General features: G+C 35.4%; 1 protein-coding gene and 1 pseudogene across 1 annotated transcript; one reads left to right on the plus strand and one right to left on the minus strand.

Annotated features, from left to right (window-relative positions):
• Positions 1-1,865: 1,865 nt before the first annotated feature.
• Positions 1,866-2,804, plus strand: LOC109255612 (olfactory receptor 4F6-like). The gene has a single exon (XM_019430443.1). The coding sequence runs from the start codon at positions 1,866-1,868 to the stop codon at positions 2,802-2,804; it is 939 nt and encodes a 312-aa protein (XP_019285988.1).
• A 5,648-nt stretch (positions 2,805-8,452) lies between these two features.
• Positions 8,453-13,137, minus strand: LOC128772814 (olfactory receptor 4K3-like; annotated as a pseudogene).
• Between the last annotated feature and the right edge of the window lie 2,742 nt (positions 13,138-15,879).

A 15,879-nucleotide genomic window follows, 5' to 3' on the forward strand; every position in this document is an offset into this window, starting at 1 on the left:
ATCAATATGTTTGGTTGTGAAAAGGGAAAGTAGTTTAGAAAATCTTATAAGGGAAAAAATTAATATATTAGTTGGATTCCTGTGAAATTGATATTTCAGTATTTTTTGATCTATCAAAATACCAATTTTATATGGTTCAAACTTATATATATACACACACACACACACACACACACACACACGGAGCTCAACAATCTGTTGTTTTTTTATTTCTATTTTTCTAGGCTTAATTAAAAAATGTTTTCTATACATTTCCTTTTGTAAACTGTTCTTTTAAAATAAATGTTTATTATTAAAATTTTCATATTTTTGTACATTTAAGGTTGAATGCCTTTCCCATTTGGGTATACTATTCATAATTTAATTCCTCATTTGAATTTAGGCTATTTTCATTTTTTTTCCTTTTTTAAATAATTGTATGACATTTGCCCAATAGGTAAATTTTTTGGCTCATCTGTTCTTATTACCTTAAACAAAATTTACTGTATAGGGAATCTTAGTCGTAAGGCAATTCAAAGATATTTGATTGATATGTAGTTTGAAATTGTATTCTGGAGATGTTATATGAATTTGTACTGGGAATAATAGAGATTGTTTCATCATAGCTTCACTGATGATATATTATTCAATTATTCATACATAATAGCAACTCCATATTGTTTTATTTACATTTATTTGATTGCTAGTGAGTATGACTATTCTTCATGTGATGACTATTTATATTTATTATTCTGTCCAAGTTTTTATGTGTTTGTTCACTTAAAATTTGGTTTATCATTATATTTAACAAGTATTTCCCATATTTGTTTTTTTTCCCTAAAACGTTTATATAGAACATTAAAATTTTTGAATCTGTAGGTGTCCTTTTTTTTCTGCATGAGTTGCACATGAGGGGATATGTTTAGAAAGACTTTTCTCACACAAAGGATTGCCTAAAAGTAAGCCTATATTTCTTCTATTTCCTGTTTCTTTTGTCATTTAAATATTCATTAAAATGCATTTTATTTACTGTTGTAAGGTAAGGAATTTAATTTTCTTTTGCCAAGTTTGGTAAATTGTGTCAACACCATTTATTGATAAATTTACCCTTTCTATACTGATTTGAAATGGTCCTTTGATAGACTCTTAATAGATCTCTCTCTTGCTTTGGGATTACTGTGTTACATTCTTTACTTTGCAGCTACTGTAAACTCTTCAAAGTACTAATATTATTATTTCACTGCTCTACCTAGTGGCTTTCTGTCACTTTTAAGATATTGACCAAATTCTTTACACAGGGTAGAGGACTCTACCTTGATCAGACTCTTATTTATTTATTTGTTTGTTTATTCCAAATTGTTCTGTTTCTTCATCCTAAATGAGTATTTCCCATATCTTTCCTCTGAGTAGATCACTCTTCCTATCTTCCTCACTTATTTAACTCCTATTCATCATTTAGATTTTAGCACAAATGTCTTCTTCCAGGTCATAGCAGATGGCACTGCTATGAGCTCTTACAATTCTCATAGCCCTTTGTTCTTTTCTTCAAATAACTTATCACCATTATAATCATCCACTTATATGATTAGTTATTTAATGCCTAGCTTCACAACTAGACTACAAACTACATGAAGACAGGGTATATATTATATCCCAGAATGTGGCACAGTGCCAGGTACATAGGTCTTCATGGTAGCTGCTCAATGAACATTTGTTAAATCAATAAATTATTGTATGACTTTTTTTCAAAGGACTTTTGTGACCAAGAGTGAAATTTTTTCTGTAATGTCAGAATTTGAAACCCAGTGACATCTGTTTCTTTCAGTAGCTCTGGTGCATCCTTTTGTAATTATTTTTATTTGTTCCTTTCAGGTAACACAAGGTCAATGAATAAGTCAAATTACTCTCCAGTGTCTGAATTTGTGTTGCTGGGACTTTCTACCTATAGACCAGTGCAGCATTTTCTCCTTGCTTTCTCTGCAGTGTTTTATGTAACAATTGTTCTGGGAAACCTTTTGGTTGTGTTTGCAGTGACCTTTGACCCATTCTTACATTCCCCCATGTACTTCCTTTTAGCCAATCTCTCATTCATTGATTTGTGTTTTTCTACCTTAACAGTTCCTAAGATGATTCATAACCTATGCTCTGGGTACAAAACCATATCCTTTCAGGGCTGTGTCATCCAGATATTTGCCCTTCATGTCCTGGGTGGATCTGAGATGGTCCTGCTCATCGCCATGGCCTTGGACAGATATGTGGCCATATGCAAGCCCCTCCACTACCTGACTATCATGAGCCCACAGATGTGCATTTTGCTTCTGTCCGGTGCTTGGGTTATTGGCCTCATTCATGCAGTGGTCCAGGTAGCTTTTGTTGTCCATTTGCCTTTTTGTGGTCCTAATGAGATAGATAGCTTTTACTGTGACCTTCCTTGGTTTATCAAACTTGCCTGCACAGACACCTACAGAATGGAATTCATGGTTACTGCCAACAGTGGGTTCATTTCCATGGGCACCTTCTTCTTATTGCTCATGTCCTATATCTTCATCCTGGTCACTGTATGGAAACGTTCCTCAGGTGGTTTGTCTAAAGCCTTTTCTACTCTGTCAGCTCACATCACTGTGGTGGTTTTGTTCTTCGGACCGTGCATCTTTGTTTATGTGTGGCCATTTCCCACAGTGCCAGTGGATAAGTTTCTTGCCATTTTGGACTTTATGATCACACCCATTCTGAATCCCATTATCTACACATTGAGGAACAAGGACATGAAGATGGCAATGAAAAGACTGAGTAGTCAATTCCTGAGTTTGAGAATGATCTCCTAAATAATTCACAAGAGGACAAGTTACTCTATACATTTCCAGACAACTTCAAGTAATACAAATGCTTAAATAATAATACAAAATTTACAGGGTGCCTGGTGGCTCAGTTGGTTAAGTGTCCGACTTCGGCTCAGGTCGTGATCTCGCGGTTTGTGAGCTCGAGCCCTGTGTGAGGCTCTGTGCTGACAGCTTGGAGCCTGGAGCCTGCTTCAGATTCTGTATCTCCCTGTCTGTCTGCCCCTCCCCTGCTCACACTCTGTCTCTCTCTGTATCTCAATAATAAATATTAAAAAAATACAAAATTTGGGGTTGTTTTTTTCTAAAGTTACCATTTTATAATATTCAGAATAGATCACTGATTGTGAGGGTACATTGAACTATCAGATTAACTCTCTAGTTAACAAGTTGTTTGAAAACTGAATTAAAGCCCTAGGAAAAGTATGGGAAGTTGATGAAAAGCTTAGATTATAGATTTAGAATCTGCTGAAAGCATGGCCTCAGACATTAGACTGTCTGGATTCAAATTAATCTACTTGAAGCTAACATACTCAAACTTTTGAGGGAACTATGAATTATACAACTTTCCTTCAATTTAAACCTGGGATATGAATGATTCAATTTTATTGTTTTCTGAAAAACAAAAAATATATGAGAGAGTATTTAAATAGATACCCATTTGTTCCTGGAGGAAGAAGGAACAGAAAGGGAGTGTGAGGTTAATAGAATATGGATAAGGCAGTGTAATAAGGAAAGACTGAAATATGTGGGTGGGAAAACAAGAGGGAGAGCCTCAGAAACTGCGTGTTTCATATATTTGGCCTGTGGCTGCTACTCTTACCCTTGCTTGCCCAATTCCAATGGACTCATGCCATCTCCAGTTGGCTTAGGGCAGGGAAAAATGTATCTTTATTATAAATATAGAATATATATTATATTTATATATCTTATTTCACAATTTTTGAAATTCTGACTTAATGTCTGTGACCAGCCAATATTCTTTAAATGTCAAATAGATATTAATGTGATCATTTAATGGCTGATATTATTATTATCCAATAATTATTCTGTCCAAACTGTTTGTTGACAATTTTTCTCTAGTAACTTGTCTTGGGTAACTCTTTTCTTATTCAAGATATTGGTTTCAAGTATACATGTGCTTGTGCATTTGTGTGTATAATCTGTAGAAATTGCAAAACTAATTTAATTTATATTTCGCTTTGATAACAAGAAGACCAAGACAAATTCACTCCTAGAGTATAAAAGGACTCTGTGTCCTGAGTGTTTGTGATTCTTTCTGGTTATACAATCAGTAATATTTTATATTTTTCCTGTTCGTTATTACTTTGTTGTTTAATATTTATATTTGTAATGGATTCTTATTGGGTACAATACATTGAAAAGGACAAACATAAAGTCAGATTTCTGAGTGAGGAATTTGCCATACTTTTAAGGCAAGCGGAGAAGAGAGAAGACTAAATTTTTAAGCTCAAAAATTCTGAAGAACGGGGCACCTGGCTAGCTCAGTCATAGAGCCAGAATGTACTGATTTTTGATTTTGGGGTTGTGAGTTTGAGCCCCACATTGGGTATAGAGATTACGTACAAATTAAAAATCTTAAAAAAAAATTCTGAAGGGCAAAAATTAATCACCTAAAATCTTTAAGACTGAAGAACAAGAGAACCATTAAAATCATAAGTAAAACTTGGAAGGGAGGGGGGCCTGGGTGGCTTCCTAGGTTAAGTGTATCACTTAGGCTCAGGTCATGATCTCAGGGTTCAGATCCTCATTGGGCTCTGTGCTGTCAGTTAGGAGCCTGGAGCCTGCTTCAGATTCTGTGTCTCTCCCTCTCTCTGCTCCTCCCCCACTTGTGCGCACGCGTGCTCTCAAAAAACAAAACAGAACAACAACAACAAAAAAACCCATTAAAAAAAATAAGACTTGGAAGGGATATATCCAAGGAGCAGGCACAAATCACAAGTATACTGAGACTTGTAAAAATTACAATCCGATTCAAATAAGCCAGTACTTGATTGGATTGAAGTGATTATAACAACATTTTATGCCTCATGGAAGAAACAGTAAATAGTTTCTGGAGGAATATTTTGTCAGATCTATATGATTTTTTTTTATAAAAATGTCCCTAAAATACATAAAATAGGAATATGCAAAGAAGCAGAGATGTATGCCTCGTAATTAAGAGGAAAATAGTTAAGAACAAGGGCGGCTCAATTGTTGAAATTAGTAAAGAGGAAAAAAAAATCATATATTTTAAGAGAGAGATTACAAAGCCAAAAAATAGAGAAAACTATAAAAATTTTAAGAGAAATGGAATATTGAAGAAAGAACCAAATATTTTAGAACTGTAAAAGCAACATGAAATTATGAATTTTTTTTTTTTTTAATTTTTTTTTAACGTTTATTTATTTTTGAGACAGAGAGAGACAGAGCATGAACGGGGGAGGGTCAGAGAGAGGGAGACACAGAATCTGAAACAGGCTCCAGGCTCTGAGCTGTCAGCACAGAGCCCGACGCGGGGCTCGAACTCACGGACCGCGAGATCATGACCTGAGCCGAAGTCGGCCGCTCAACCGACTGAGCCACCCAGGCGCCCCTGAAATTATGAATTTAAGTGGACTTAAAAACAGAGTGAACACAGCAGAAAGAATCAGTGGATTCAAAGACAAGTCAATAGATACCCATATTGATGTGCAGAGATGTAAAAGACAAAAAAAAATCAGAAGGTATATAGGTATATGCGTACACATACACAGAAATAATAATTATTTTATATAAGGGTTTGTGCCTGAGACCCTCTCTTTTGGAATATTACAAAAATACACAGGACCATGTTACCTTTACAAAACAATTTGAAATTTGGAGCCTGGTCCCCTCCCTGGGAGCCCAGCGGCACAGCTATCTTCCTGGGCCAGCATGAATGCCCCTCAGAGCAGAGGGGGTGGGGGGCGGAGCAGCTCTGGCAGGAGGTGGACACGGGAAGGATCAAGGTCTCAGCAGATGGCCACAGAGTTCAATAGTACTGCATGTAGAATGCCTGTAAAGATGCCCTGCTGGTAGGTGTTCCAGCTGGAAGCAACCCCTGGAGCCCAGATTCTGGGCTTTCTTCTAAAGACTGTAGGGAAGAAGTTTGCTGAGGAAGGCTCTTAAGCACAAAGTGATGAATGACTGCCTCCCAGTCTCAAGAAAACGCTTTTCTCCAGCCAAATGACGTTTAGATATTTCAGATCTTTCCTGTGGCCTGGTCCTAGAGCCTAAATTCTACAGAAATTGATGAGTGTCTACTCAGATAAAGGAAACTGGGTGAAGGAGTAGACTTTAAATAATAATGGCCTGATTTGTTTTGTAAAGTGCTTTTATACTTAAAAATGTTACCACCAAATACACGTCTTTTATAAGTGAATTACTAGTGTTTCTATACCTGGAATATTATGTTTGTTTTATGGATGTTTACATTTTGGGAAGGAAAACATTTTTGTTAAAAATTTGAATATTTGTAATTTGTTTTTCCCAAGATTTTTTTTAATGATTATTTATTTTTGAGAGAGAGAGAGAGACAGAGTGTGAGCGGGGGAGGTGCAGAGAGAGAAGGAGACACAGATTCAGAAGCAGGCTCTAGGCTCTGAGCTGTCAGCACAGAGCCCAAAGTGGGGCTCCAACTCATGAAGTGTGAGATCATGACTTGAGCTGAAGTCAGACACTTAACTGACTGAGCCACCCAGGTGCCTCCCAAGATTTTTATACCATAACAAAACGTGTTCTTTTCTCATGAATTTACAGTTTGTAAATGAATACAAGCAAGTAGAAAATTGGGGGAAGAATAGGCTTTATTAATCAAATGATGTCTTGATTTTTCTAAATCTCTCTCTAATCATGAGAGCTGTGTTTTAGCAAACTTGTTTGGAAAGATTCATGTATATTAGATTACTCCATCCTGTGTATGCAGCAGATTTGGTCATTGTCTTCTTAATTTCCTCTATTTTATAGTTTTGGTTGTACCTTAAAAAAACACTATATTATTTCTTGTCTTCAAAATGTTTAAATGTGACCTTCAGAACATTGCAAATGATTAAAAACAAAATAATGTGAAAGTACTACAGCCTAAATGAATTCTTAATGTCACAAGTGTTTTACTTTGATGATGTACCTTTGATTTAATTGGGAACATTTTTAAAAGGATATTTGATTTGTGTTTGTAATCATCTTTGATGAGCTTAGAAATAAAATTTCTGCTCAATTCATCATTAAAAAAACAATATGAAATTTGAAGTATATCTGGATCCATGGGTTTCAGATAAGGAGATGAAAATTTCTATACCTTTTTGAAACACAGAGTAGGAAGAATTCTTAAGAAAGTTGTTGATGTGGAGCTAGGAGCCAATGGCCAAGAAAGAATTCTTGCGATGTTTTCAGTGCAAAAAGTGCTTTTATTATAGGCCTGGGACAGGACCCGAGGACAGAAAGGGCTGCACTTTTGCTGTATGAAGCTGGTGGTTGTATGCTTAGTGTGTAAGGGGGAGGGGCCTTGCAAGGACTATTAGATCATAAATGTATTCTTCAAATTTCTACCCGTAAAATTACTTTTGCAAGATTTCTCTGGTGCTTATTATTCAGCTTGATATTAATTATTGGCGAGATGTACAGGCAGTCACGAGACCCTTTAAGAATGTAGGAACTAGCAGGTATTTGATCCATATTGGAACTATGCAGGCTACAGATCAGCCTTCTGGGCTAAAGGTGAACATTTCCCTGCTTCTGTCCCTCATCAGTTATATTATATGTAGTAATGAACAATTCACAAACTTTGTGTATAATCCAGTTGCTTGCAGGCCATCTGAACCCTGGATAATTGAATGGATACTTTGTTCTAAAATCAGACTTTTTGACCTCACTCTCATAACACTTTTCCCTGCTTTAATCTGATATAGATAATGAACTTTCTAACCCATTTACAAATAAAAAGAGATGAAGCAAAATCCCCAAAGGTTGTTAGTATATCCATCTTTGTATTTAAATTAGCTCATCTTCTGAAGAGAATCATATTGTTTCACAGATGGCTAAAATATGAGGTTGCGGGGACAACACTCTCTTCAGATTATGATTATGATTCTTTTTTTTCTGAGGATGATGAATAATAGTTACTACCTTTCCAACGGTCTCTTCAGATAAGGTAGCTAGAGCTTTAAATAATTGAAAGACTAATTTACCCATTATAAAAATAAAGAGCAGTATTCCATACACTGACCTGTTGATCAAAATTTAGAGATCTATGTCAAGTGCTTTGCTCAAAGAAATGCTTAGCTTAACAGGAAATTTTAAGATAAGGTGCTGAAGTAGCAACACGACTAGTAGTAAATAACATTAACATTGTTATTAATTTTAACTTATTCTGGAGCACAACCAACATCATAGTCATAGACACTGGCCAAATTTTCCAGACAGGAAATCATTTTGTATTCAGTGATTAGCAAGTGATTATGGAATAAAATAGAATTGACATAAAACTGTTACCTGTTTCCATATGTGACTTGGGGAATGCTTCCCAGTACCAAATAATAAGACAGGTATGGCTAATTTAGAGATCTTATAGTACACATTCTGTTAACATGAGGCCCTGAAATACAGAAATCCATATGCTAACATAATCTCTTAATGGCATTTTTGATTTCTTGGTTCCTTAGAGTGTACATGGCCGGATTTAGGAGAGGTGTGATGACTGCATAAAACACAGCCAGAAATTTGTCCACCCAGGTGATGCTGAGTGGCCACAGGTAGTAAAAATGCAAGGCCCAAAGAAGAGCACTACCACTGTGATGTGGGCAGTGCAGGTGGAGAGAGCCTTGAGTGTCCCATCCTTAGAGCAAAGACAGATGGTAAACAGAATATGAGTAAGAGATTAACAATAGAATGAAGCAAATGGTTGCCAGTACCCCACTGTCAGCATTTATCCACATTTCTAGGATATAGGTGTCTATGCAGGCTAGCTTGGTCACCAATGGAATATCACAGAAAAAGCTAGCCAGTTCCCTGGGCCCACAGAAGGGCAGCTTTATAATCACAGTGAGTTGGCTTATTGAATGCACAAAGCCAATGATCCATGATGTCACCACGAACCCAATGTACATTTGTCTGTTCATGATGCTGGAATAATGGAGTGGCTTGCAGATGGCCACATAACGGTCATAGGCCATTGACACAACCAGAAATATCTCACCCTCTCCAAAGAATGTCCAAAGAAAACCTGACACATGCAGCCTTCAAAGGAGACAGTCTTGTTTTCCTTGAGAAAGTCTGTGATCATTTTAGGGGTAGTGACTGAGGAAAGGCAGAAGTCAATAAACGAAAGATTGGCTAACAGAAAGTACATGGGAGAGTGGAGATGAGGTCAGCAATAATTAGGAACACGATGAAGATGTTGCCCAAAATGGTGATAAGATAAAGTGAAGAAAATATCACCAGGAGAAAGGCCTGGAGCTCCCATGAATTACAAAGCCCCAAAATAATAAATTCAGGCACCACAGACTGGTTTACTTCTTCAGTTTTGTCTAGTTTGTTCTAAATTCACCTGAAGGAAAGACAGGAAATTCATTTTTATGAATAACAGTATGTGAATCAAGAAGATTTCTTCTACATTGCTGATGGAAGTCTATACTAATATAATCAGTGTGAAAAAAAGTTTATCTTGTAAAGCTCAATATTGATGAATTCTGTGGTTCAGCAATTTCACTCCCATTTCTATACCCAAGATAAACTCTTGTATGTGTATGTAGAGAAATTTATAATAATCGCCATAAGCAAGACAATGGAATATTATTCAGAACTATAACAAATTACAGCTATAAAATGATATAGACATATCTTAGACATAATACTGAAAGAAAAAAAAGTCCAAAATGGATCCACTCAGTACTATTTATATAAAGTAAAGAGCAATGGAAAAATAATGTATATTTTGCAGAAAAAATATAAATGATAAAACTTTGTACAGAAAGAGAAGATGTAAGACCTAAGTAACCTTAAGTGAAGGGAGGTGAAAGGTAGGCATAAGGATGAGCATATAACCAGTTGTATGTTATCAATTATCTAGATCTTGTATTAGGTCATGTTTCCATCAGTGTAATTTTATCATTAAATAAACAAGCAAACACAAAATGGGCATGGAAAAATAGTGAGAGTATGTTATGAATCAAGAATTATGATCAATTTGGGATTCCTGGCTGGCTCAGTTGATAGAGCAGGTGACTCTTGATCTCAGGGTTGTAAGTTCAAGCCCCATGTTGGGTGTAGAGATTACTTAACAATAAAAAAATCTTTAGAAAAAAAGAATTATGATTCAATAAATACTGTAGACCTGAGGTAAAGTGACATTTTTTAAAATGACATTGTTTAGGGGCTGTAAGTTAGAAAAATAGTTTCTATTTATAAATTTGAAAAACTGACACGATATTTAATACATTATTGAAGGTTAATTTTTTAAAGTTATTTATTTTTGAGAGAGAGAGAGTGGAGGAGGAACAGAGGGAGGAGACAGAATCTCAAGCAGACCCTGCATTATCAGCGTGGAGCCGGACATGGGCCTCAAACTCACAAGCCATGAGATCATGACCTGAGCTGAAATCAAGAGTCATACCCTTAACTGACTGAGGCACCCAGACACCCCTGACTTAATTTTTTAATGAATAAATAGATGAATCAATCATTTTTTGAATCAATCATTTTTAAAAAGAGATCTTAATACTATTTTGACAAAATGACAAAACTTTTTAACTAATGAACATAGTTAAGTACAAGAGCAGATAAACTAATCAAATACAAGGTAGTTAAAAATCAGTTAAAGAATAAATGTTCTAGGCATAAAGAAAGGATAAATCATGAGCACCAGGAAGAAATATTCTCTGTTCATGAAATTCAAAGCTTATATAACCTGTAAGAAATTACTTATAGCCTGAAGTGTACCTCGGCCATCATGAAAGGTTTAGTTTTGAATATCGCACTTTAAAATGTGTATTAAAGCCATTTTGCCAGACGTGGTATGGGACCATTGAATATAAAATCTGGTGTTAGGTTTCTGATTCAAAACAAGATGGCTTCTGAGAAACTAAAATCTGGAAATCTCTGGGTGGACTAAAATAATCCAAAGTTTATAATTAACTCTGGGAGAGAGATATGCATCAAGTTACTTGAGGAAAAGAGGTTTTTTTGTGTGTGTTACAAATGGGAGTTTCAGAGTTAGGTAAATTCCATCATTTCCAACATATCCACGGGAAGCTATTTCCATTCAGTCTCATTTGCTTTAGCCTGAGAAACCATGATTTTTGAAATCTGTTCTTTCTAACAATCTTTGGCAGATAGTTCTTTCCAAACTATCCCTTGTAATACCAGGGTAAATGGAAAATATAAATTAATTATATTTCTTATCAACAAGTTAGAGAAACTTTAAGTTTTCCTTTAAACTAGTCATTTTGCTGCGTAAATTATTTTAAAGATCTAATAAACCTATAAAACTGGACAAGAGATTCATATTCTTTCTCTCTCTTTCCCTTTTTCCTTTTCTCTCTTCCCATTTTCCTTTCTCCTTATTTTTTTCCCATATCCTTCTGATTGTTCCCTGACCTTCTCTCTTTCAAAAATTTCTTGATCTGAAGGGCTCTGCTACAATGGATCAATTATCTCCAGCAGCCCCTACTAGTTTATGATGACTGGTGTTCACAGTCCTCTATCAAAGCTGGAAACCAGCTATACAGTATTTTTTTCATTTTTTCTTTTTCTATATAATTCAGAGCTGTAATAAACACTTTTAACCATTGTTTCATAATCATGATAATAATCATACTTATTTTATTGCTGAAAAGATGAGTTAAAAGGTAAATGCCCAAAAGGAACACGGTTAATAGTCTATTTGGAGTTAGCTTCTGGAAAGAATGTTTGTTTGGAGAAAAGTTCAGTTTGGCTGAGAACTATGATTTCTATGAATCAAAAATAATAAAACTCTTCATAAGATTGCATGTCCAATGAAGAGGTAATTGACATAAGAAGAAATATAAATGGTCAGTAGATCTATGAAAAGTATTCTCTGTATCTATAATAATTCTATTATTTTTCTTGGCACTAACTGCTTCTGGTTTCCTCTAATTTAGTCTGTTATCCTCACTGTTGTCTATTATAAAATGGTTGATGTTGTTTAAATCCACAAGAGTTACCAGATACCAGCAATAAAAATAAGGACAGAGTTATAAAGTACTAGATATAGGAGGGCCTTCTAATTTTCTAGTGTGGTCAACAAGAATTTATTGAATTTATTTTTACTGTGTACTCTGATCACTTTTGGACACTATAGATGAAAAAATAGGTTCTGTAGGTTATACTAAAGAAGTAAAAGCCTATGCCTGCTTGCTCACCTAATACTTGCTTTAAAAGTTGTTAACATTATTTTAGTTGAATTACAAAAGACAAAATATTACTACTAAATTAACTATATTAATAGTCATATTAATAACACTGTTATAATTTATTTTCAATCATGTCCTAGGTGGGAGAATTAAATCTTGATTCCAAGGGTATAATAGTAAAATCAAATGACTTAAAGCAGAACTCCCCAAAGAGAATCAAAACTTAGGATGGGGTGCGGGGGGGAAGGAAAAAGGAAGAAAGGAAGGAAGGAAAGAAAGAAAAGGAAGAAGAAAGAAAGAAAGAAAGAAAGAAAGAAAGAAAGAAAGAAAGAAAGAAAGAAAAGGAAGGAAAGAGGGAAGGAAGGAAGGAAATTAGACAATACCTATTTTTTTGTTTTGAACTATGAATTTTAGGGCCATGTAAAAACTAAGTCTCCCTGTTTCTTTCTGTGTCTGCCTGCTCTCTCTATCTCTCTGAATACCCACTATATTTTCACCTACATTGTCTAACTTAATCTCTACAATAACCCCATGAAATAGGTCCTGAGGTTGGTCCCCATTTGTAACCTGTCGGAAGTCTCAGAACAGAGAAATAGTGTGGCTGGGGTGGGGAGTGGGATGCACACCCAATGTTTGTGACTCCAGTGCTTTCTCCTTCTTTGGTATCATTCCGCATTTCCTACTCTTCATTTCCAAAAGCATAATTCCATTCTCACGGTAACTATTGACTGTTACAACTTTTGAGAGATTTCATTCCGTATTTTCTATCAGGATTTTTCCTGAGCTAAATTATTAACAGTCCATTTTTCCATGTTTGGAAATTTCTGTTATTTATGCCTACATACCTGTGCCTGGAACATAATCCAGAAAAAACTGTAGCCCCTGATGACTGTGGTGCTGTGAGAACCCAAATACTTCCTCAACCAGGGCATTTCGGGAGCTGTCAGACTGAATAGCAAGTGTTCTTTATGATGCTGTATGGAGTCCAGAAGTCCCAAATGTAGCTAGGAGAAGAAACCCTTGATATTTCTGGAAACTGCAAAAATTCCAAGCCATCCCAATTAGTATTAATGGAAATATAGTGTTAAAACATTGTAAAATTGTCTTAAATGTGATAGAGGAAGGGAATTAAGGGAGTAGTTAAGAAATTTAGAGAGTATAGACTGTACCTTCCTATCAGAGAGACCCCATATTTGACCATATTTTTTCCCATGGATAAAGTATTGTCTGTATTCTAACTAGAATCTGAAATAAACTCATATTGCAGCAAAACAAATAATCCATTTTCTGTTGTGACCAGTATCCATGTGAGAGTGTGAGGTATATATTCATTGTAGAGACTACCTTCTGGGGTAGGAAAATTTCACTTACCCAAGCTATCTATGCTCCTTTGGGACCTCTTAATTTCTGAGTTCCTCTGAATTGAGAAAATCACTTGAAAGTGTACCTTTTGCTAAAATCAAAGACAGACCTGGTCAGTGCAATTAATTATAAAAGTTCCACTGATAGAAGTTAAGCACAGTTTTAAAACATTTCTTTGGCTAACTTTTTAATTTAATAATTATATTATTTTAAAACGAAATTGCTATTTCTAGTCCCTTCAGGAGCCAGATGACTTAGGTGAGTGGTCAGAGAAGACCAGTCAAGACAAATGAGCTGGTTGCCGATATACTCCACCTGTGTATATGACAGAACAGCCAGCCTTGAATTGCTGGTTTTGTGGGGTTTCAATGGAGGGTAGAAAAACATTTTGAAGTCTCGAGAATTTCTGTGGTTACATGAGCAAAGTTCTGGGTTTATATTGGGTGAAAGTCAACATTATTAATATTCTTTTAGGTAACAAAACAATAATGGAAGCCTACCTTTTTATTTTCACTTACAAAGTATTACATAAATCAAGTATTCTTGATCAGAATGCAACGCTTTAGAGGTCTGAGAAGGAAATATGATAATATGTCTCTATCTGCCTTTTCTTGTTACTTTTGTTTAACCACACACACACAAGTCTGTTCATGTTTTTGGTGGTTGTTTCAGTTTCCTTTTAATTCAATTACACAATTATGTGTACACATATCCACATATTTTTGGGAGGAGTCTTGTTTGTTTTTGAATAGATAAGATATAGAAATGTACTTTAATTTGTTTAAAATTTATTTAAAATTAATTTATGCTTAAGTATCTTTCTTTCAATGGTGATTACTACTCTTAGAAAAACAAAGAGAAAACTTATTTAAAACATATTTCATTTTTTGTTCAAAAGTAAAGACATATTTATATTTTTTAATTTTTAAAAAATGTTTATTTATTTAGAGAGAGAGAGATAGAGAGAGTAAGCAGGGGAGGAGCAGAGACAGAGGGAGACAGAGAATCCCAAGCAGATTCTGTACTGTCAGCATGGAGGCTGATGCAAGTCTCGAACTTATGAACTGAACTGTGAGATCATGATCTGAGCTGCAGTCAAGAGTCTGACACTTAACTGAATGAGCCACCCACATGCTCAGGTAAAGGTATATTTTTAAAATGTTCTCTTCACAGTTTAAGGATGGATGCTTAGGGTTTGGAAATCTAATGTAGAAAAACAATGAGGCATAAGGATGGGATTGCTGGACTTGACATTAACTATGTGGATAGTGTCAGTGATGTGAATCCACTAGTCAGCTTGGCTAAAGATCAGGCAAAGGAAGGTGGTATCTCAAGACATAGCCTAGAAACATCACTACGTTAAAGTATAGATGGTTATGTTTAAGGAATGGAAACCACATGTAAACTAGTAAATAAACCAGTTATTGCATTGTGTGAACATTCTAGACAGTCTGGAGAATACAAACATTTTAAATTATGGCAACTACACTAAAATAACATTGAATATGTAGTGAAGCAGCGTTATATACCTTCACCTCAACCCCACGTTAGCTCATCAGGAAGAAGTGGCTGTGATGCAGTGTATTGCAAACACATTCTGTTGTTTATTTCCTTCTCTTCTCTTGGTTAGAGAACATTTGCTAAATAGGCATTTCACTAGTCCTGACTGGTGGGGGACTCTACACAAGTTCCAAGCATTTACCAAGTATAGACTTCATAGTCACTATCCCTGTGTCTGGTACATTCTATGTAGGTATTCTAGGGAGTAAATGAGTCCTAAATTTCAGCTCCACCAAGGAAGAAGAAACCATGGTAGAGAAGTGGGTCAATGTGTTCAAATGAGAGAGGTTTTAAGATTGTTATTCTTTGAGGGAGAATGGAGTAGTTACCTAATTAGATCTTGCTCACTTATCCCTAGGTAAAACTAAAAGAGTGAAAAGTCTCAGAGACTTCACCTAAGATGAGCATTTATGTAGCAAAGGGCACTTAGATATATCATCTTCCTAAAGTGGGTCCAATCAGGCAGAGGGAAGTAATTTTAAAGGACTGAGAAAAATGTAATTGTGATAAAGGATGAGAGCAATACCTCTTGCTTATATTAATATATTCACTTACCAGGGATTTTTATTTTATTTTATTATTTTATTTTATTTTATATTTTATTTTATTTTGAGAGAGAGAGAGTGAGAATGTGTGTGTGTGAGAGAGAGAGAGAGAGAGAGAGAGAGAGAGAGAGAGAGAGAGAATCTTAATCTCCAAGCTCAGTGTGGAGCTCGACAAGGGGCTTGATGTGGGGCTTGACATAGGGCTCA

The sequence above is a fragment of the Panthera pardus genome, unplaced genomic scaffold, assembly GCF_024362965.1.
Source record: "Panthera pardus isolate Hobbes unplaced genomic scaffold, ASM2436296v1 HiC_scaffold_24, whole genome shotgun sequence".
NCBI lineage: Eukaryota > Metazoa > Chordata > Mammalia > Carnivora > Felidae > Panthera > Panthera pardus.

What these genes read in the sequence shown, in the direction of transcription:
- LOC109255612 (XM_019430443.1), top strand. Translation starts at nt 1,866, where the DNA reads ATGAATAAGTCAAATTACTCTCCAGTGTCTGAATTTGTGTTGCTGGGA.